A 23,856-nucleotide genomic window follows, 5' to 3' on the forward strand; every position below is an offset into this window, starting at 1 on the left:
ACAGATAAGCCGAAAGGCACCAGTCTTATCTTTTCCCTTTAATGATAGCTGCACAGCTACATGTACTGGCTGATGTGCCCTTGGTTGCTGTTGTCTCATCTTTGAATACTATTTATGTTAATAGTGGGGGTGGGGTGGAGCTGAGGGACAACTTGAGCTATTTGCTAAGTAGGGTTTACTGTTAAACTCAGAAAACCCTGAGTATAACTGGTATAGCCAGTGGTATAGCAAGAATTAAGCAACTTTCATCTCCCCACCTGGAAGAATTTGCATTAATAGTTTCTAAGCAGAAGAGGCAAAATCTTACCAAAGGTCTCCAAGACCTTGGGTGATCTAGCTATGCCTTTCTCTCCTTTCCTCATTGATTTCATCTGTTACTCCTCCCCTTCACTGTAGCCACTCTGGTCTCCTCACTGATCTTAGAATACAGTATGCTGCCACCTCATGACCTTTTAATTGACTGTTGTCCTTGTCTGGAATGTGCCTTCTCCCAATCTCCGTATCTGTATAGCTTGCTTACTTCCTTTAGGTTTTTACTAAAGTAGTACCCAAAAAAGAGAATAGAATGATAGTTACCAGAGGATGGGGGGTGAGGGAAATGAAGAGAAGTAGGTTAATGGGTGCAAACATACAGTTAGATAGAAGGAATACATTCTTTTTTTTTTTTTTAAGTCTCACTCTGTTGCCCAGGCTAGAGTGCAATGGTGCCATCTTGGCTCACTGCAACCTTCACCTCCCAGGTTCAGCCTCCCGAGTAGCTGGGATTACAGGTGCCCACCACCATGCCCAGCTAATTTTTATGTTTTTATTAGAGACAGGAGTTTCGTCATGTTGACCAGGCTGGTCTAGAACAACTAACCTCAAGTGATCCGCCCACCTCAGCCTCCCAAAGTGCTGGGATTACAGGCCTGAGCCACCGCACGCCTGGCTAAATAGTACCTTTTTAATAAGATTTTCTCCGTTCATTCCCAGTACTACCAATCTCCGTTATTTTTACCCCATAGCATTTCATTATATTTTAATTACTACTGAATTATTTATTATCACCTCCTGCCCCTCTCCTACTAGATGCAAATTCCAAAGGAACAACAGTTTTTGTCTATGTTTTTCCCCCCACTGCTCTGTCTTCCAGTGCCTGGAATGAAGTCTGGCACACAGTAGGTGCTAGATAAATATTTGTTGTTGAACGAGTCTTTTTGCTTTCATTTAAGAAAGTATTAACCAACATCAGATTCATCTAGTTCTTGAACCAAACTAAGTAAGGCTATCTCTTCATCTTAACAGAGTACCCCTAAAGCCTCTGCCTGTTGTTTCGCAGCAGCCTTGCATTCTGTCCTCTGACACTGATATAATACCCTTTTATCTGGATAGGTCTGGTCCTGGTCCCAAGTTTAATCTGAAGACTATAATCACAAATTCATTTTCTCTCAAGAAGGCAGAACAAATATTAGAAGCTGTTGCTTCCTTAATATTAGGAAAAGCAAGATCACAGCACATTAATGGACCCTATTTTCAAAATTGGAGATGATTAGGAACATGGCACAAGTTAACTGTGCTCACATTTTGGGAATTTTTTCTGTTGCTAACTTATGTCTGTATGTCTCTTTAAAATAAAACCAAATTGCCACCATGAGACTATTAAATTATTATCCTAAAGAGCCTTAGACTATTTTGGTTAATATTTCTCGAGTAAATTTGGAAGCTCAAACTCAGTAAATGAAGAAGTTCAAGGATGCTCTCACAAGTGTTTTGGAGCCTCAGGAAAAACTAAAATCATTTAGATGCCCAATAGGAAATGGCGCTGAGCAAGCCCTTTTTACTGTGAAAACAGAAAAGCCTGTCTTTTTCATAATCCTGATAAACACAAAGGTGTAAGGAGGCAAACTTTAAAAGCAAGGGCCTGCCAGGCGCGGTGGCTCCCGCCCGTAATCCCAGCACTTTGGGAGGCTGGGGCGGCAGATCACTTGAGGTCAGGAGTTCAAGACAGCCTGGCCAACATGGCGAAACCCCATCTCTACCAAAAATACAAAAATTAGCCGGGCGTAGTGGCATGAGCCTGTAGTCCCAGCTACTCAGCAGGCTGAGCAGGAAAATCACACGAACCCGGGAGGCAGAGGCTGCAGTGAGCCGAGATCGCACCACTGCACTCCAGCCTGGGTGACAGAGCAAGACTCCGTCTCAAAAGCTAGGGCAAAAAAAGTTGTCTTTTGGCAATAGGTAGTCATTATTTCTCTTTGCTTTTAAGAAAACAATTTTTTCAGATACTCAAAACAGTCTTTTGCCTTTAAACAGAAAAAAAAAGGTTTTTTAAAAAGGGTCTAGTACTTTTCAATTTCCTGTTTTTCTTTACTTGCTATTAGAAAGCTTACTTTGGTGGGAAATCGGCGTGATTGTTTAGAAATTGAGAGATAAGGAGTGAAAAGACTGAGACCTATAAACTGAAATTCAACTTTGGAAATGAATTTTTTTAAGTCTCACTTAATGAGACTTAAAAAATGAACCACTCAGCTGCACTGGAGTTTGTGTTGCAAGTTTGAGGGTGTGAATTTAGCCTGACCTTCCCTAGTTTTCTTTACCTTTCTTTTCTTTTCTTTTTTTTGGGGAGGTCAAGGTGGGGACAGCGTTCTCACACTGTCTCCCAGGCAGGAGTGCAGTGGTGCGATCACAGCTTACTGCAGCCTCGACCTCCCAGACTCAAGTTATTGTCTCACCTCAACCTGACCAGTAGCTGGGACTGTAGGTGTGCACCACCACACCTGGCTAATTTTTTGTTTTTATTTTTGTAAAGATTAAATCTCACCATGTTGCCCAGGCTGGTCTCAAACTCCTGGGCTCAAGCAATCTTCCTACCTCGGCCTCCCAAATTGCTGGGATCACAGACAGGTGTGAGCCATGCCTGGCCTCCACAGTTTAGATGGCTGCAGTGATAGCTATGGGTGGGCTACTTTTTCTACCCTCCACAAAGGTAGTCTTTCATGAAAATTGTGACCTACTCACCCTTTTTCCAAATGGCTTTGCAGGGGCGGGGCAGGGGATTCTCTTTTAAAGCAGTACTTAAGAATCTATTTCAGTTGCAAAATAGTTAACAAAATTTGATTTAAGTAGTTCTGACCTTGCTGTGCTTTGGACTTCTCCCATTTGACAGTCCTAAAGGTTCGTCATTCTAATTTTCTCCTGTTCCAATAGTGATTTTGACAGTGTAATCCAAAGTCTTTTAAAGCAATGTCTATTCATACCACTTTACAATCTTTATCTAATCTTTAGTGTTCTGGAGATTTAATTTGCTGACATTTCTTTTCTTCTTCTTTTTTTTTTTTTTTTTTTGGAATTAACAGTCTTTATTGGGCTCAGACCAGGAGTCCATGGGTCTTGAGGACCTCTGTGTATTTGTCAGTTTTCTTCTCCACGTTCTTCTCGGCCTGTTTCCGTAGCCTCATGAGCTGTTTCTTCTTCCCGTACGGGATCTTGGCTTTCTCTTTCCTCTTCTCCTCCAGGGTGGCTGTCACTGCCTGGTACTTCCAGCCAACCTCGTGAGCCAGGCGCCCCAGATAGGCAAACTTTCTTGTAGGCAAACAGATGCACGACCTTGAGGGCAGCAGGAACCACCATCCACGTTTTCTTGTTGTAGGGCGGTGGGATGCGGTCAAATACCTTGAGGCGGTCCAGGGCGGCCTGGCCTTGCTTGGTCTTGTGGGGTAGCATGCCTGGCGCTGTCCGCCAGAAGATGCTACTGGGGGCCCGGAAGTGGTAGGGGCCTCGGGAAGGGTTGGTGTTCATCTGTTTGCAGAGGAAAGCCAGGTACTTCAACTTGTTTCTGTAGAAATTGCCAGAAATGTTGATGCCTTCGCAGCGTACAGCCACCACCTTCCAGCCCCGCAGTACCTGTTTAGCCACGATGGCCGCCAGGCGGCCCAGGAGATGGCCTCCACCATCAAGCACCAGAACCTGCACCTCCGCCATCTTCGGCAGCCGCCTGGGAAAAGCAATTTGCGGACATTTCTAATTCATGGTCTAAATTATTTGAGAGTTTTTTGAGATTGAGATTAAGCAGATCTCATAGCAGAATGGGGACTACAGGAGAAGTCATAGTATTTCAGTTTCAGTGTCTTTTGGTTTCTGTTGGCTTCCTTTCGAATCAAGGCTTACTAAGAGAGATTGGCTTTTAGGAGCTCATTGCCTTTTTAAAGTCCAGTAATTATATGTGCTACTAGAGGATTTACAATTTTAGAGATCATCTGGAGGCTCTGTTCAAAGCTTTCATTTCTGGTTCTGAGAACTGTTTAAATATGAAAACTTCAAACGCTGAAGTGCATATTAGGGACATGGAACCATTGCCTAATCTGTCAAATTTTCCCTGTAAAGGATTCCACTGTCCACATACTCTTAACGAACAACGTCCTAATGTCTCCTGAGAATAAATCAATATGGCTTTATACTCAGGATGAACAGCAGTTTGGTACCATTTGAGGCCTCCTCAGCTATCATATAATCCACCTGATCTATTGGGTGGACTAAGAAAGAATATGGGAAGAGAGTTCTTGTTTGAATCCTAGCCTTGGAAGTGAACTAAAGATGCTGTTCAGTTTAAAATGGAATTAGTACTGGAAGGAAAGTCATTCGACATTTCATGACTCTTTCTGCTATGTTTTTAACTCTATCAGATATTGTCTAATATCATACATAGACCTTTCTGTTTTGTCAGGGTCTCTGAGAATTCCCAGATAACTTATTGGTCAATAGAATTTGAAATGCTATTTAAACTTTGGATCACCAAGCACAGTGGCTCATTCCTGTGTAATCCCAGCACTTTGGGAGGTCAGGGTACGAGGATTGCTTGGGTCCAGGAGTTTGAGAGTAGCCTGGGCAACATAGTAAGACTAGTATGTCTAGTCTAGTCTAGTATATAGACTAATGTCTACAAAAACAACAAAGTTAGCCAAGCATGGTGGCACACATGTGTAGTTTCAGCTACTCATGAGGCTGAGATGGGAGGATCACTTGAGCCCAGGAGGTCAAGGCTGCAGTGAGCTGTGATCATGCCTCCACCGTCCAGCCTGGGTGACAGAGCAAGACCCTGTATCAAAAAAGAAATTTAGGCCGGGCGCGGTGGCTCAAGCCTGTAATCCCAGCACTTTGGGAGGCCGAGACGGGCGGATCACGAGGTCAGAAGATCGAGACCATCCTGGCTAACACGGTGAAACCCCGTCTCTACTAAAACTACAAAAAGCTAGCCGGGCGAGGTGGCGGGCGCCTGTAGTCCCAGCTACTCGGGAGGCTGAGGCAGGAGAATGGCATGAACTCGGGAGGCGGAGCTTGCAGTGAGCTGAGATCCGGCCACTGCACTCCAGCCTGGGCGACAGAGCCAGACTCCGTCTCAAAAAAAAAAAAAAAAAAAAAAAGAAATTTAAAAAGATAAAATAAACTTAAGATGGTAGATGTATTTTGGTGTTGATTAGAAATGCAGAACTACCCGTCAGTTTAACTCTAGCACCTAGCAGAAAGGGCCACTTCTGCTTGAGTCTCAGATGATATATATCACACTGTTGGAGTAAGTACCATTAAAAACCTGTCACTCAGAACCTTTCCCCTAGGATCTGTTGACTAGGTTGTGTGGTACTTAAAACACATCTGAATCATCATTGCTCAGAGAAGTGGAGATGGTTGACGTCACTCCCTGGTCCTAGCTTGGACCAGCCTGCAAATAATCTTTCCAAAAGCTAAATGGAGAAGAGGAATAAAAGAAAAAAAAAAGTTCTTCAGAAACGAGGAAAGGTCACAAGTGACGTTATGGAAGAGTAGATGACACAATCTCACAGGCGAGCCCTGCACTACTTCACTTGGTTTTCCTCGTGGCAGTGCCTCCTTTGGTTACCTGTGGTGAGAGGTGGGGTAAGAGGCCTAATTTGCCAGAGTTCAGACTGAGTTCATGTTGTACCTTTTTATAGTACTTTTGAGTATATTGGTATAAGGTTAGAATATTAATTTAGCCTGTTCATCTCCAGCTGTCCCACCATAAAGAGATTGTAGCTCCTGCAGCAGGCTTCCTATACTATGGAAAGAAACTAATAGCTGGTTACAGGCTGAAGCTGACAGGTTGCTCTTTCCTCAGCAGCCACTTAAAGTAACTTTAAACAATCACTGTTATTATGAAGCATTTATAGCCCACTTTTATGTTTCAAAGTGCCTTATAATTTCTGTTTGCTTTCCTATTGATGTCCGTAAGAAGCAAGTTAATATTGTTATGGTCACATGTTGCACATGACATACCAAAGGAACAGAGGATTAGGTAATCTTGGTACCATCTGTGGTCTGCTTTGGGCATTCTCAAAGCAGAAGCTGAGGTGTGCATTCTGTTCCTTCACTCACTGAACCCTTTCTCACTGTTTACTTTGGTGTGTGTGTATTGTGGCTTTTATACTTTTTTGACTGCCACTTACAGTAAGAAATGTATTTTACATAGTGTATACACACATACAATACATAAAACTGAACAGTTTCAGGAAACATTACTTACTCTTCATGAGATGGACTGTGATATTTTTCATTTTATTTTTTTATTGCCAGTTTCAACCCACTTAGTTAATTTTAAGAACTACCAGTTGGTTATGACCCACCAAATACCATGTGTATTCTTTATGGAAGCTAAAGAATACACAATAGCACATTTTCCTAGAGCATCAGTTTTACTCAAAGTTAAAGGGAAAAACACATATTCAAACATATATGGGTACATTATGGAATTTAGCATGGAACTTCAAAGAGATTTGTTCTTATGATAGTCTACTTCATATTATACCCCTAATCTTGACCCATCCCCCTGCCTCCTTCCCAGATGTGTCCATTCTTTCCTCTTCTGTTAAGGGAAATACACTAGAAAAATGTGAGAAATACTGTGCTTTTGGGACTTTGTTTGTTTGTTTGTTTGTTTGTGAGATAGGATCTCACTCTATTGCCCAGGCTGGAGTACAGTGGTGCAGTTGTAGCTCATTGTAACCTTGAACTCCTGCACTCCTATCCTCCTATCCTCTTATCCTCCTGCTTCAGTCTCCTGAATAACTGGGACCAAAGGCTCATGCCACTGCACTCGGCTTTTTGTTTTGTTTTGTTTTGTTTTGTTTTGTTTTGGTAGAGACAAGGTCTCACTCTGGTTGCCCAAGCTTGTCTCAAATTCCTGGCCTTAAGTGATCCTCCCTTCCCCTTTGGCCTCCCATAGTGCTGGGATTACAGGAGCGAGCCACTGCACCAAGCCCCATAGAACTTTTAAGTTCATTACTGTGTAAACCCAAGTGAGGTCAGAAACTTTGTACAGTTTATTTTACAACTGTTATTCAGCACATATTCTGTGCCAGTCACTATTCTAAAAACTGAGAATATCGTGGCAAATAGAAGATAGGAATTATTTCCCTCATGGAATTTATATTCTACCACAAGTGGGGTATGTGGCATGGGGACAGGCAATAAACCAGCAAATCAGTACAATACATAGTATATCAGATGGTAGGGGGGACAGTGGAAAAATATAAAAGAAGTACTGGAGTTGGAGGTTGGGTGGTACAGGTTTACAAAAATATGTTGGTCATGGAAGACCTATCTGAAAAGATAATATTTGGTTAAAGCAAAGACTCAAAGGAGACAGGGAAAGAATCGTGGATTTCTGGAAGAAGAACATTGTAGACAGAAGAAACAGCAAATGCAAAACCCATGAAGTAGGAGTGTACCTGCTATGTGCCAGGAAGGCACAACAGGCTCCTGCAGCTGGAGTAGAGCTAGCAAGGAGGAGAGTATTAACACGACCTCAGAGAGGTTGGAGGAGTTGGATTATAGGCAATTGTAACTTTGGTTTTTATTCTGAGTGAGATGGAAAGGTTTGAGCAGAGAAGTATTTATGAGCTGACCTACATTTTAAGCTACTCTGGCTGCTATGTTGAGCATATACCGGGGAAGCTAGGTGCTGTGAAGGGAAGGTATAGGGGGATGTGGCTGGAAAACTAGTGGAGAGGCAGAGAGCCTGTTAAAGGCGTTGCAGAATCCCATAGTAGTTACTGAGTTTGGAAAGACAGCAGGAGGTTGTACTTGGAGGTGGGGAGGGGAGATTAAGAGTTTGGTTTTACCACAATGAGATACTATCTCACACCAGTTGGAATGGCTATTACTAAAAAAATTTTTAAAAAAAATGCTGGTGAGGTTGTAGAGAAAAACACAAGGCTTATACACTATTGGTGTGAGTGTAAATTAATTCAACCCTTGTGGAAGACAGTGTGGTGATTCCTCAAATACCTAAAAATGGGCCGGGCACGGTGGCTCACGCCTGTAATCCCAGCATTTTGGGAGGCCGAGCCGGGCAGATCATGAGGTCAGGAGATCGAGACCATCCTGGCTAACACAGTGAAACCCCGTCTCTACTAAAAATACAAAAAATTAGCCGGGCATGGTGGCGGGCGCTTGTAGTCCCAGCTCCTCCAGAGGCTGAGACAGGAGAATGGCGTGAACCTGGGAGGCGGAGCTTGCAGTGAGCTGAGATCCCGCCACTGCACTCCAGCCTGGGTGACAGAGCAAGACTCTGTCTCAAAAACAAAAAAGGGTAAGACCTAAAAATGGAAATACCACTCGACCCAGCAATCCCATTACTGGATACATACCCAAAAGAATACAAATAATTCTATCATAAAGACACATGCACACATGTGTTCATTGCAGCACTATTCACAATAACAAAGACATGGCATCAACCTAAATGCGCATCAGTGATAGACTGGATAAAGAAAATGTGGTACATATATGCCATGGAATACTATGCACCCATAAAAAAGAATGAGATCATGTCCTTTGCAGGAGCATGGATGGAGCTGGAGGCTATTATCCTTAGCAAACTAACACAGTAACATAAAACCGAATACCACATGTTCTGACTTATAAGTGGGAGCTAAATGACGAGAACAAATGGACGCAAAGAGGGGAACAACACACACTGGGGTCTGCTAGAGGGTGGAGGGTGGGAGGAGGGAGAGGATCAGGAAAAATAACTAATGGGTACTACGCTTAATAGCTGGGTGATAAAATAAGCTGTACAACAAACTTTGATGACACAAGTTTACCTATATAACAAGCCTGCACATGTACCCCTGAACTTGAAATAAAAGTTAATTTTTTTAAAAAAGAGTTTTGTTTTAGACATATTCCTTTTGAGCAACCTATTATCCAAGTGAAGATATTAAGTAGGCAGTTGGATGTATATGTGATCATTGATTTCCCTCAGGCAATCTAGGCATGATGTTATAGCTCTTGGAAAATAGTTTAGAAACTTGTCTGGATTATATCTTCCTACTATCTATACCTGTTGGGATAGTGAATTTTTAAATAAGAAAACAAGAAACTGTCATTCTCTTTTCCTCTCTCCCTCCAACAACAATATCATGCTCTTTAAGGCTGATTTAGTTATATGTAAGAGCAGTCAGCATCAGGATTGGAATTAAACTGACTTCGTACTGTGTTTTTCCCTTGGTTCTTTTTTGACACCCAAAATATGATTGGCATATCCTTGGAGAACCTAGCATTCTTTGGATTGTGATCCACTACCTATTTTATCCTTTCTTAGCATGTACATATTATTTAGCTCAGTGATTTGAAACCAAAAGAACCCATACATCATCCCATCCCCCCATGCCTGCCTCATTGAGAATCAGTGTGCCTAATGAGAGATGTTACTGATGGGATTCTGTTATGTATATGAATGATGTCGAGGTAGAAACAATGTTGAGAAACACAGTGTTTCATTTTTATTTGTTGAACATCTTCCCCTTATTTTCATGCAACAAATATTTATTGAGGTAGTCAATATGCTAGCGAAGATGAGAGACAGACCCTGCATTCAAGGAGCTCATTGTATTATAGGTGAGCCGGAAGTAAGCCATTATTATATGCTATCATAGAATTGAATGCATTGGGTGCTGTGGGGAGGGGTTAGAGCTTTCTGGGAAGTGTTAATCTTGAACTGAACCTTAAGGTTAAATAAGTATTTTCCAGACAGTACAAAGCTTAAGCAGAAGAAAATATTAAGCAGAAAGAACAACATATAGGCTGGGTGTGATGGGTCACACCTGTAATCCCAGCACTTTGGGAGGCTGAGGTGGGCAGATCACGGGTTCAGGAGTTCGAGACCAGCCTGACCAAAATGGTGAAACACCGTCTCTACTAAAAATACAAAAATTAGCCAGGCGTGGTGGCACACGCCTGTAATCCCAGCTACTCAGGAGGCAGGAGAATCGCTTGAACCTGGGAGGCAGAGGTTGCAGTGACCAAAGATCGCACCATTGTACTTCAGCTTGGGTGACAGAGCCAGACTCCGTCTCAAAAAAAAAGAAAGGAAGAACAACATATAAAAAAGGTACAAAGCTGTGACTTCCAGTATTTGGGGAATAAGAAGTAATTTTTATGTATTTGTAGTTAAGGAAATAGGCTGGAGAGGTAGGCAGGAGTCAGATCTGGCGAAGCCTATATTCTTGAAATGAATCCAGTTCTAGCCTAGAGGGAAAATTTGAGAGCTGCAAAATACAGATTTTGAAAAGCTAATGTAAAAGAGATGAACTGCTTCCCCCAATGAATGACCTGTGTAGTTGATCCTGTAAAGAGATGATAATTTACCAAGGCAGTAGCAAAAGGAACCATTAAGCTAACAATTTGCCGATAAGCCTTTTTAAAAATCTCTTCTAATCTCTTTTTTAACGTAATAGTGGTACTACATCTGAGCATGTGTAAGATTTCAGATAAGTCTAATGTGGTTATCCTTAATTAGGATTCTGAGTAAAAGAGGTAAAACAGGAGATGGTGAAAGCAGAGTGATTTTTTTTTTTTTTTTTTTTTTTTTTTTTTGAGATGGAGCCTTGTTCTGTTGCCCAGGCTGGAGTGCAGTGGCGCAATCTCGGCTCACTGCAATCTCTGCCTCCTGGGTTCAACTGATTCTCCCACTTCATCCTCCTGAGTAGCTGGGACTACAGGCACATGCCCCCATGCCTAGCTAATTTTTGTATTTTTAGTAGAGATGGGATTTTGCCATGTTGGCCAGGCCGGTCTCAAACTCCTGACCTCAGGTAATCTGCCTGCCCCAGCTTCCCAAAGCTCACATGGTGGCTCACGCCTACTGGGATTACGGGCATGAGCCACTGCACCCAGCCGAATTTTTCTTTTTTGAACAGACACTACAGTACTTATGAGTCAAGGCTGTTCACTGTGCTTTGCAAATATTAACTCATTATCCTCATAACAACCCCATGAATTCAGTACTTTGTGATCTACACTTTACAGACAGGAAACTGTCAGAGTCAGAATTTGAAATCAGGTGTCCTGGCTCCCAAGTCCATGCTCTGAACCTCTGTATCTGCTGCTTCTGATGTATGGGTATCCTAGCTCCTCAGAAAATTGTTCTACAGTAGAAGTCCCAGGAAGGCCCTCAGGGTGCCGTGAAACTCCTGAAATTCTATGGCAAAATGTTGTGTGTACATTTTTCAGCAAGAGAGTCAGTGGCTTTCCTCTGTTTGTCCAAAGGGTCTACAGTGCAGAACAGTTTAGCACCGCTTACCTTATCGTGTCCTTTCCATTGTTAAAGGGCTCCTGTTGGCATAAGGATTCTTTTGGAAGAACAAGATGTTTACAAACCCATTCAGACTTCTTAGATAACAATGTTCTAAATTAATTGCTTATCCGGCTGATCTTCCTGGGAACTTTTTCACAAATATTTATGCCAGGTCCCAGATTCAGAGATTATAATTATTTCATGTAGGGTAGGGCCTGGCATCTGTTTTGAAAAACCTTTCCAGATGATTCTGATACAGGTCTTCAGTTAAGAACCACTAATAGTATCCTCTAGAGAATGGGGATACTACTTTATAGTCAAAGATAATCACTTGCATTTCACATGAGACCTTTACATGACCCACCATTAGCCTACCCCCATCACCCCAGTTTTCTTTTTTTTTTTTTTTTTTTTTTGAGACAGTTTCACTCTTGTCACCCAGGCCAGAGTGCAGTGGCACAATCTCGGCTCACTGCAACCTCTGCCTACTGGGTTCAAGTGGTTCTCCTGCCTCAGCCTCCCAAGTAGCTGGGATTACAGGTACCCGCCATCACGCCCAGCTAATTTTTTTTTTTTTTTTTTTTGCTTTTTTTTTTTTTTTTTTGCATTTTTAGTAGAGACAGGGTTTTACCATATTGGCCAGGCTAGTCTCGAACACCTAACCTCAGGTGATCTGCCTGCCTCAGCCTCCCAAAGTGCTGGGATTACAGGCATGAGCCACCACACCTGGCCCCAATTTTCACTTCTAAATGTTCTTTACAGAGCCTAGCGCTGTCTCAAGGTCTTCTTGGTGCCCTTATTTGAAATAAGAATTCTCCTCTCTTATCTGCCAAGTACCAGATGAGTTAGAAAATACCTCTTTCCCAGAAGCCCACAGCTGGCATAAATCTTTGAAAGTAGTGCTCTAGTATATCCCTTGTTGTTGTTGTTGTTTGTTGAGACAGAGTCTTGCTCTGTCACCAGGCTAGAGTGCAGTGACACGATCTTGGCTCACTGCAGCCTCATCTCCCGGGTTCAAGCAATTCTCCTACCTCAGCCTCCTGTGTAGCTGGAACTACAGGTGCGTGCTACCACACCTGGCTACTTTTTTGTATTTTAGTAGAGACAGGGTTTCACCATGTTGGCCAGGATGGTCTCGGCCTCCTGACCTCATGATCCGCCTGCCTCGGCCTCCCAAAGTGCTGGGATAACAGGCGTGAGCCACCACACCCGGCCTTCCTTTTTTTTTTTTTTTTTGACAGTCTTGCTTTGTCACCCAGGCTGGAGTGCAGTGGCGCTATCTCAGCTCACTGTAGCCTCCACCTCCCAAGTTCAAGCTATTCTCCCGCCTCGGCCTCCTAAGTAGCTGGGACTACAACTGCGTGCCTCCACGCCCAGCTAATTTTTGTATTTTTGGTAGAGACAGGGTTTCTCCATGTTGGCCAGGCTGATATAGAACTCCTGACCTCAAGTGGTCTGCCTGCCTCAGCCTCCCAAAGTGCTGGAATTACAGGCCTGAACCACCACACCCACCCATGCTCTAGTACATCCTAAAGAATACCTTTAGTTCCTCTTTCCTGGCATTACTCTGCTTAAATTCACCAGATTCAAGCTTTTTGAGAATCCTGTCTCAGCATTTTGGGCATCAGGCCATGTTATATATAGGTCACAAACTCCTAGCCTTGTTAGTTGACAGGTTAAGAGCAAGGAAAATAGTTGGATGGACACTTCTGGGAGAGAGAACACACATATTATGGAGAAGGGAATACAGGCACCATTTAAAGTAAGGAAGGTAAGTTGATACTAAATGTAGAAGGACTGGAAGTACTTGAGAAAGAGGCTATTTGGATCTCATAGCCACAGTTTTAAGAGGTCAGTATGCTGTTGAAGTGTAGACATTTGCCATAAAAGGCAGAGAGTGAGAATAGTGTACTAGACAAGCACTTTTTAACTTTGTTTTTAGAGCAAAATGAGAGAGAAACAGGTATAGTTACTGATCATAGAACTTGCTCAGATAAATGTTTTCCTACAGCGCTAAGAGCATAGATAGGAAAGTCATTAGTGACAGAAAACAGTAGGAGGTGGTGACTTAGAGCAAGTCTCCTCCTACTCCCTCTTACTGTATAAGGGCCTTATAATCTGCTGCTGTGCAATCTGCCTGTTCCTGAATGTATATACCAATCAGTGTTGCCCTGAGTAAAAGTACTTCCTGTAGCTTTGTGAAAAAACAGCATGCTCTGAATTAAGTAGGCTATGGTAGAATCATAGTCAAGAAGTTTGTATTGTGAGAAGAAAATTCATTTATTTGCTTGCTTAGAGGTTTTTTGTTCTTATAGTCATCAGGTTTACCAATGTTGAGCCCAATAAGCTTTTTCCAACCATAAGACCTGGGAAATAAGGTTTTACAAAAGAAACAACTTTAAAACTGATATTTTAAAAAATAAAAAATAAGAGGTAGTATGGCACTAGTTATTGTGGGGAGAAATAAAAATCAAGGTTTAGCATCAAATTTCTGTTTGAATCCTAATTCTGTGTACCAGATACGTGACTCTGGATGTTAGTCTTTCTAAACCTCAGTTTTGTCATCTGTGAAATGAGAGGGGAATGGTATCTACTTCGTTTGAGATCATTGTAATGTGAATTAGAAATAATATCGTTAATAGGTAACTTAGTTAGTGGTAGCAGCTTCTATTAATCATAGAGAAAAAAAATCACAGACTTGATTATTCCTGGTATACAAGTTGTGCCTTGAAGACAGGCCTTCTAGAAGGAGGTAGAGTTGCAGGTTGTCACAGTTCTATGACAATGGAGTAAGTAAGGGTGTACTTTGCATTATATGGGCCAGTTTGTCTTGATTTGGGGAGACCTGCACTGACCAAAAGAGAAAGGAAATAGGGATGCATATTTCTAGACACAACGCTGTTCTTTTCCTCCTACCTGGCTCCCTGCGATGTCCTCATTTTACCTTGTTGCTTTCCTGGCAGGTGGCTGTGAAAAACAATATCGATGTCTTCTACTTCAGCTGCCTCATCCCACTCAATGTGCTTTTTGTAGAAGATGGCAAAATGGGTAAGTATGTTCCTGCCTATCCTGCTGAATATACCTTTGCCCTTCCTCTGCATGTCAGTCAAAGCATAGCCCCAGAAGTTTTTAGTTATTTTGAGGTTAAAAAATGGAGTAAGGATATTCTAAAGCTCTTAATAATTGTTTATTATTTATTCTTCTGTGTCACAATCGTTCTTGCTCTGCCATTGGTCTCTAAATCACAGTGCCCAATATCTGAATAATCCAGTCACCCCAGGATACAGAGTAAGAGGTTTGGGGACCAGGTAAATATGGATTCGAGTCTCCGCTCTGCCGTTTATTTGCTGTGTGACTGGTCAAAGTGATAAACTTTTTGGAACTTCCATTTCCAAATTTGCAGTGCAAATAATTTTTATAATTATTTCATGAGATAATACATGTAAATTTAGCACTTTACTCTGTACTAAGTTCATACTGCCTCAAGCTAAGAATTCAGTAATTTGTAATAAACCATCAGAACTCCTGACATGCCTATTGACATTTCTCTCTTCCCTTATTTATGAACCACAATCTAATAAAACTGGCTTATATTGGTGCATATTAAACTATGTTGGCACTTAATTGATTTGATTCTCACAATAGCTCTTGGAGTAGGCAGGACAGATGTAATTATAGATAAAGAAATTAAGGCTCAGAAAGGTCATAAGTCACCAAAATAGGAAAACGAGCCAAAATGAAACCCTAGATGTAGACTCTTTTCCAATGTATCCTAGTGTTATTGATGAGGGATTAATTGATCTGAAGTATAGCACTTTTGCAGAACTCAGCATTGGCTCCGGTCCTAGCCTGCTGCTAGCTGTATTGCAAGGGCCAGCATGACAAAGGAAAATATGATGCAAGGCATCAAAAATCAGAATACTGACAGATTATGCACATCCATCCTTCCCCTCTGCTTCCCCATACAGAGCGCCAGGTCTTCCTTGCAACATGGAAGGATATTCCCAATGAAAATGAACTTCAATTTCAGATTAAGGAATGTCATTTAAATGCTGGTGAGTAATATACTCTAAATTTCATTTTCATCTTAGTAAATCAAATTAGATATTTGAAATTTTAATCTTTCTTTTGCCTACCCTTTTATCCTCCCCTGTATCTACTATGTTTCTAGTGGGTGTATATGGTAGATACATTACTTTGGAAACCTCTGTTTAAAAAGGTATATTTGATGTAGGTGTGTTTTGATGTAGGTATTAGATTACTTACAAGCTAACAGATTTAAGAAACGAGCTAGAATCGACCCATCTACCCAGTTCTTCACTAAAGATGTGTTAGTTCTGTTACTTAAACACCCTAATAATCAAAAACTGAAGTGGCATTTGAGAATATGCACTCCCCTAGTAATTGAAAGGACCATTTCTTCTTTTATATCAATTTTTGTTATTGGAGGAAGGTTAACTTTCTTTCTGAGATTCTGTACTTAGAACCCTGTGTTTATAATTAAATAATGTATCATAGTTAGTGAAAGCCTTGTTGGGCCAAGCATGGTGTTTCATACCAGTAATCCCAGCACTTTGGGAGGCCAAGACGGAAGGATCTCTTGAGTCCAGTTCAAGACCAGCCTGGACAACATAGTGAGACCCTGTCTCTCTAAAAGAAAAAAAAAGCCTAGTTGGTAACCTTTTACTACACTGCCCTGTGCCAGCTTTCATATGATGATACTAACCTCTTTAATCACCATTAAAAAGCTCTGTACTCTTTCGCAGTTAACTTTATTACTGTAAAGGAACATGAAAGGGGTATCCCAAGAAGAGAAACAATAGCAGCTATTAGTCCCTTGGGCTGTGTTTCTCTCAAGGATTTCTCAGGAATGAAAGGATCCCTAAGTTATTCAGAGTCCTGCCTTTGTTTCACTGTTGCTCTCTTTCTCTTTAGAGCTTTTTCTTTCTCTCTCTTTTGAGGTTAGTACTAGGCTTTGTGAGTTTGAATGAAAGTGAGCCTTGGTACTTGGTCAGTACCTCCTCTTTCCTCATTTACCCCTCATTTACTCCTGCATACATTGGTGGTTCTCATAAGGGATTTGCAGCACACTGCCATCCTCCCATTGCAGCTGGAGCATAGCGCTGGGGGAAGGAGGCAACACAGCAGTACAGAAAGCAAATAATAATAATAATGCCTTCTCATTCCAGATTCCCCCACCTCCACCCGCCCCCGAGACGGAGCATCGCTCTGTCGCCCAGGCTGGAATGCAGTGGCACGCTCTCGGCTCACTGCAATCTCCATCTCCTGGGTTCACGCCATTCTCCTGCCTCAGCCTCCAGAGTAGCTGGGACTACAGGCGCCCGCCACCACGCCCAGCTAATTTTTTTTGATTTTTTTTTTTAGTGGAGACAGGGTTTCACCCTGTTAGCCAGGATGATCTTGATCTCCTGACCTCGTGATCCACCCGCCTTGGCCTCCCAAAGTGCTGGGATTACAGGCGTGAGCCACTGCACCCAGCCCAGCTTTTTGTTTTTAATTTTAGTTTTTTATGGCTCTATGCAATATTCATCTTCCGTGTTCAGATGAATCTTTTAGGCCTTTTGAAACCCAACATCATAGTGATCAGCTTCTTCCTGTGATACCTTTTAAACTTGATGCTCCTATAGGCCCTCTCTGAGACATTCAGGAGACTGAAGCCCTCCTGGAACCCTCAAAAGACATTCAGACAGGCATCTTTGCATATAGAAACTTCAGGCAGATGTTTGCCTCTGATAATAATTGTTTCATGTCTCTGGAGCTCTTGGAGAGGTGTTTGAAGCATGGTCTTCTGTAATTTCCATCGTAATAATTAACTGTTTCAAGTTAATTCAATAATTGATTTTTTTCATGTTGTGCCACATTTGAAGAAGATGACAGTGTCATCTGTCCCTCACTTTGAGGCTCACTGGTGGATCCTGTTAGAGGAGCCGCCTCTGTACCCAGCTAGGAAGAGACCAGGCCCCTGGTTATATTCACCTTTGTGGGACTTGGTTCAGTGGCAACATTTCAAATAGTATGTTCCTCAGAACACTTTTCCCTTAAGGAAAAGGGTTTTGGGCTGGGCGTGGTGGCTCACACCTGTAATCCCAGCACTTTGGGAGGCCGAGGCAGGCGGATCACGAGCTCAGGAGATTGAGACCATCCTGGCTAACACGGTGAAACCCCATCTCTACTAAAAACACAAAAAATTAGCCAGATGTGGTGGTGGGTGCCTGTAGTCCCAGCTACTTGGGAGGCTGAGGCAGGAGAATTGGCTTGAATCCGGGAGGCAGAGGTTGCAGTGAGCCGAGATTGTGCCACTGCACTCCAGCTTGGGCAACAGAGCGAGACTCCATCTCAAAAAAAGAAAAGAAAGGAAAAAGGGTTTTGTTATCAATGAAAGTTGAAATATACAGCATATGCTAGGCTTCACCTAGAAATTGCCATTGCACGTTAGCAGACTAAAAGTTCTGAGAAGTGCTATATTGAAGAAACCTATTTAACTCAGTGTGTTAACTGAACTTATTTGGCCTTGGAATTTAAAATCACAAAATGCTTATTAGTAACATCATGTGGACCACCAGTGTTCCTTGAACATGATCTGGAAAACACTCTCTGAGAGAGAGCAAAGATAAACCAGAGTGATTGGAAAGCAGGTTTGGTTTCAGACATGTTCAGTATGAAAGGGACATGGTTGTTCAAAAAAGAAAATAGAAGTTTGGGTGACTGAGGACTTTGGTGTGTCAAAGTAACAGAATGAAAAAATCCTCCTGCTTTTAGACTGGAGTTTTGAACTCTTATTGCACCTCAGCATGTTTTTGTGATCTTATCAAAGAGGAAGTGTCTGGCATTTCTCCTAGTGGGGCTGTGCCCTTTGATGTTGTTTCTCAGAGCAAATTCAGTTTTAATCAATTCTGTCATGGCCTCACGCCAATCGCTCCATGCTGTAGGTGCTCCAAATACCAGTGAATCAGATTCCAGTGATACATTGCTCTGTGGCCATGCCGCACATGAAACGGGAAAACAGCCATTTCATTTTCTCCAGGAGTCCAGTGCCATCATTTTCTCACACTAAATCACAGTTAGTCTTGCAAGACCACTTCCTGCAACTAATCCTTTCCAGCTCTTCCTTTGAGTCCACCCCCAGGTCTGGAGTGCCCTGGCCTTTAGATTTCCTTCCAGTCTCGAGGGCTCTATTAACGTGAACATTTTCGGGTTTAGTGCCTTCTGATTCAACACCCTGAGTCTAGCTGAGAGCTAAAAATACCATCCTTTCCAGCTGATCTGCCCTAATCACAATAGCACCAACACTTTAAATAGCTTTTCTGTGCTAGCATAGACATTTGACAGATGGAACTAACACTCTGAGGGCTACAGGAAGTCACAGGCTTAAAGGACTTACCAACTTAGCACTGAGCTTTACTTTGCTCTTTCATGTCTTTCTAGAGAATAAAGAAACGGACCGTCTTCCCAAGTCTTAATAATTAATCAGATCTTAAGAGAAAAGTATATGATGGGAGTGCTTATGATGCCACTAATTGTTTAAGTACTAGAAAATGTTAGATCAGAAAGCTGCTGACAGAACTCTCTCCTTTCTAGCACTGATCATTTCTGTGGATGTTGGGAGATCTGTATGAATCTGTTTTACATCTTACCATTACAGCTACATTGGGGGTTAATAGGTATCTGGGACTACTGTCTTAAGTGCACAAGAAGTAGTTGCCTCTCCAGCCATATCTGGAAAGGAATCTTTGTAACAAACAGTTCTACAAACCTGTTTTTTAAATTAAGTGTTTATAATATTAAGAAAAGCTCAGAGACGTAATGTATCTATTTTCATTAGTTAGGTACTGTAATGAGAGACCAATATTTGTTCCAGCCTGGGGGCTAGGTAAGGGTGAATTCTGTTTCATTGTTTTGTTGTGGCTTTCCCCATCCTTTGGAATATTTCAAAAATGGAAACACTCTTCCAGCTAGCACCTAACTATAATTTGGTTGCTTAAATGGTAAAAAGCATTCTTTTCAGCAATCATAGTGGTTTTGAACTTGCTAATAAATACCACAGCAGGTCCACAGATGTAAATTCCCCCATTCCCACTCTCTAATATGAGTACCTCCTTCACCCTTATTGCTGTCAGAGGATATGTGACCTTAACTAAAGTAGAAAGATAAAGGAAGGAAGATCACATCCATACCTTCTAAGAGTTCAGACCCCAGATTCAAAATGCCAAATTTATGGAAGGATACAAAAGAACCATAAGAAATCTTATCTTGGCTGGGCTGAGTGGCTCACACCTGTAATCCCACACTTTGGGAGCCTGAGGCAGGAGGATAATGTGAGCCTGGGAGGTCGAGACTGCAGTGAGCCGTGATCATGCCACTGCACTCCAGTCTGGGCATCAAAGAAAGACCCTGTCGAGAGAGAGAGAAAGCAAGGAAGGAAAAAGAAAAGAAATCATATCTTGAATGAAGTGTAACTCTATTTGACCATCTTTTTTTATTCTGTGCTTTGGGATAAATCTCAGTGTCTTATGCCTGAGATGATATCATAAGCACACACTGAAACAACATTACATTACATGCTCATTCTCAAAGTCTCACAACTATAAGATTCCGTCATGTTTCCCAGAAGTTCAAAATGTGTTTTTAAAAATTAAAAACTGTAATATCTTGTCAAGAATTATATCCCTGTCTGACCAGGAAGCCTCCTTATATCTGGCTTCCCTTGCCATTCTTAATCATACATTTAGCAAAATCTGATCATTCTGCAATCTGTAAATCTTCAAACTCAAACCTAATACCTAAAATATATAAAAATCAAATCACACATACTAATGTTATGGAACCCTCTAGCCTTCCGATAAAAATCACAGTGCAGTCATTCATTAGGAACAGAGCTAGGTTGCTGGCCAGAATGCTTCCAAATGTATTAAAGTTACATCAATTCAACTTGCTTATTTTTCCTGGCTGTTTGCCATGTTTTCTAATTCTAGAAGAGAGTGAGTGAGTGAGAGAGAGTTTCTTAGCCTGTCATCTCTTAGGTGGTGAAATAATTGAGATTATTTCATAATTATTTCTGTAGGAGTCTGGCCCTTGCCACGTATACATGCTAGAATGTATTTGTGCCTGTGCAGCAAGGTGGCTGTTCAACAAAGGCTCCTACTTTGTGTGTGTTTGGGTTTCCTGGGAAATGAGCAAAGGCCTGGAAAGTTAGGAATGATTTTTACAACTTAAAGCAAGCCCCTCTGTGTTCAAGACAATCGTGTCAAAAGGCATTAGCCAAACCCTAGCTGATGATGTTGCCTAGCAACCCAGTCAAAGCTGCAAGAGCCCTTCATTGTGGGAACCAGGATGGCAGCCAGAACTGCCTCATCCCCCACTAGGTGATTAAAAGGGCATATTAAGGCCCCTTCTTCCAGCAATATTGCATGTAAGTACCCTGAGATACATTTTTTGACTCCTCAAATAGAGCCATTTCTTGACTACTCTGCTTGGTGTTAATGAAAACCTTGGAAATAAAAGGGGAAAAGCTAAGTAATAACTAAGTGTGTTAAAAACATCTCATGAAAGGAGTATTAGTGCCTCCTCTCCTGAGCTGTCAGTGGTTTGAATGTGGGAGAAAGACACCAGGGTGAGAGCTACCTGCAAAAGTAGTTCACATCTATGTCTATGGTATTATGTAAATATTGGCATCTCCAACACCTATCAGAGCAGACAGTGATGACAGGTACCTGTTGTATCGCAGATAATGTGGGAAACACAGTGATGAAAAACTGCAGGATCCCTTTGTTCAGAGAGCTTACTGTTTAGAAGGGTAGAAAGACCATCCATCATGGCAACCTTTTCCCAGAGTGCACGATAGAATATGACAGATTTTTATGTGGGGAGCATTTAGTTCTTGAAGTAGGCATGAGTAATTTGAATGCTGTCTTCAGAAATGAATATAATAAACAGTCAACAAAGAAGCAGTGCTTGTCATCTCTATTCTTAAAGTTTCTCTGATAACAGCAACATCTCATAAAGAGAGAAATAACCTTTAATTCTGGAACGTTATGTCTTTTTGAAGCTATAGTCGTGAGGAAGAGCCAAAACACCAACCCATTCTTACCCTGAGTTGGTGACTATGAAAACTTCTGTCATGACCAGCAGCAGCAGCTGGGATCTTAGGATCTAGCAGCAGTCACCTTTGCACAGCTTCAGTCTTTCTCAAAATCTGTGGTTGAGACAGTTTGTTCTGTTATTATTTTCAAGGCATAGTATTCCCTAAAGGCTTAAGAAATCATTTTTGCCTGCTTGGAGAAAAAAAAAAAAATCTTAAACATCTAGGTTAATAAATTTGATTTGCAGTTGAATTCTGCAGCTCTGGGCCCTTCCAGATCCTGGCAGTTGAGGCCCGAGTGGCTCACAATGAAGTAGTAGTGACTTGGGAAGTAGTGCTGTGGATGTGGTCATCAGTCTGTGTGTCCCCATTGATCTGGAGCCAGCATCCAGAAACGAATACCAACATGACAGTCACTATGGCTTACCCACACACTCATTTCTGTCTTTGTCCTCTTCAGAGCCTTCTTTACCTGTCTAGCACCTAATTTGAGATTGCCAACTCCTTAGGCCCACCAATTTCATAATCTCCAAAGGTAACTCGCACTAATCCATAGGTGTACCTTCTTCTGTGTTCAGTCCTGGAATCTGATAGGCAGACAATTCATGAACCTGTTCTTCACTTTTTGCTATTGTGTGGGAGAGTGGCTGCTGAAATGTACACATGTCCATGTGACAGTACTTGTCAGGAAACTGAACACACATGGCTCATAAGGATGTGAGAATAGAGTATACATTTGTTTGAGATTTTAACTGAAGGTGTTGGATTTTGAATCTGTATTTCTAGACACTGTTTCCAGCAAGTTGCAAAACAACAATGTTTATACTATTGCCAAGAGGAATGTGGAAGGGCAGGACATGCTGTACCAATCCCTGAAGCTCACTAATGGCATTTGGATTTTGGCTGAGCTACGTATCCAGCCAGGAAACCCCAATTATACGGTAAGGCCTTTCTCAGAATGGGTAAGATGGATTAGAAGAGGGAGGTGAGAGCCCTTTCATTTTTACTTAGTACCCTAGAAAGACCTGGAGGAGGTGCTTCAAACCCGAGATATACAAAATAAGTAGTCAGTGAAGAAGCTTCCATTTGCCTCAATGGAAGACCTCCTGTCTGCAGTGTCTGCCCCATCCAACAGGGATGGTACCTCTGGCAAGTGCCTCAAATCCATCCCTCCCCTCTGGTGTATACAGAGCTGCTCACAAAACTTGGCATCTTCATCCTCAATATCAGTTAATATGAATCTAGTGTATCTGTGCATGTGGTACTATAACAAGCTGCCGAGAGGATTGTTTACATAGCTAATGTCAAGAAGACCTTTCTTGCTGTTGGAGTTCATGACCTAAGGCTATCAGAGTCATTAACACATGAACTTTTTTCAGCAGCATTGTATGACCTGAAATACTTGTTATTAAAGGTAAGGCAAAATGGAACACACCTTTGGAAGCGCATAGGGGGACTTTAGTTTGGGAAACTTCCTTCAGTATCACACTGAACTAAAGTAAAAATTGTGGCAATAATAAGGCAGAAGCAGTTGCTTTGTTAAACAGCAAAGATTGATACCCAAGCACTAGGCATTTGTTTGCTGTTGTAAAATGCAATTTCCCAATAGGATGCTGCTTGTCATCTGCATTTTGAAAAGTAAAGAAAAAACCTTTGGGATGGGAGAAATATCTTATTCCTCTGTTGTGTTTGAGGGTTTTAGAGGGAGCTATTTTAATTCTGAGGAAGCTGAATAGTCAGTAGCTTAAGGGAGCCTTTTAGTCATTTAGCTGAGAAAAGTCTGTGACCCGTTCCTTATTTTGACAGCTAAGTCTGTTTTCACTAGCATATATCAAGGGAATAGTACCATCCAGAACTGAACATTCTTGGTGTTTTTCCCACTAGTTCCCTTCCTTGAAGTAAGTCGGAGTAGTGGGGGTTGTCTGTGTGTGTGTGTGTGTATGTATGTGTGCACGCTTGCTCCTGAGGCCTATCAGGTTAGACTTTTGCCCAAGCACTTATGAGCTGAAAAACTTTAGGCTTCCCTCATAAAATGTGTGCTCCTCTCCCCAACCCCCCACCAGTCTCATCTTTTTTGAAGAGTAACATACGCTGTCATTTATCTTGAGTTTCCCAAGAAAGGAAAACCCCTCTGTGCTGTTTCTGGAGGGACAAGTTTTACTATAAAACCAAGTTAGCACATGCCTGT

The 23,856-nt window shown here is 41.9% G+C and overlaps 1 protein-coding gene and 1 pseudogene across 4 annotated transcripts in view; one reads left to right on the forward strand and one right to left on the reverse strand.

Moving 5' to 3' along the window:
• Positions 1 to 23,856, forward strand: part of AP2B1 (adaptor related protein complex 2 subunit beta 1) — a 137,188-nt gene that overhangs the window by 107,619 nt on the left and 5,713 nt on the right. For all 4 annotated transcript variants that reach the window (XM_008011067.3, XM_008011069.3, XM_073004862.1 and 1 more), the window contains 3 exons: positions 14,533 to 14,617; positions 15,538 to 15,624; positions 22,455 to 22,609. In XM_008011067.3, coding sequence (XP_008009258.1) covers positions 14,533 to 14,617; positions 15,538 to 15,624; positions 22,455 to 22,609 — 327 coding nt within the window. The remainder of the gene's footprint in view (positions 1 to 14,532; positions 14,618 to 15,537; positions 15,625 to 22,454; positions 22,610 to 23,856) is intronic.
• LOC103242740 (large ribosomal subunit protein uL13 pseudogene) lies at positions 3,309 to 5,067 on the reverse strand (annotated as a pseudogene).

Source organism: Chlorocebus sabaeus, chromosome 16 (genome assembly GCF_047675955.1).
Source record: "Chlorocebus sabaeus isolate Y175 chromosome 16, mChlSab1.0.hap1, whole genome shotgun sequence".
NCBI lineage: Eukaryota > Metazoa > Chordata > Mammalia > Primates > Cercopithecidae > Chlorocebus > Chlorocebus sabaeus.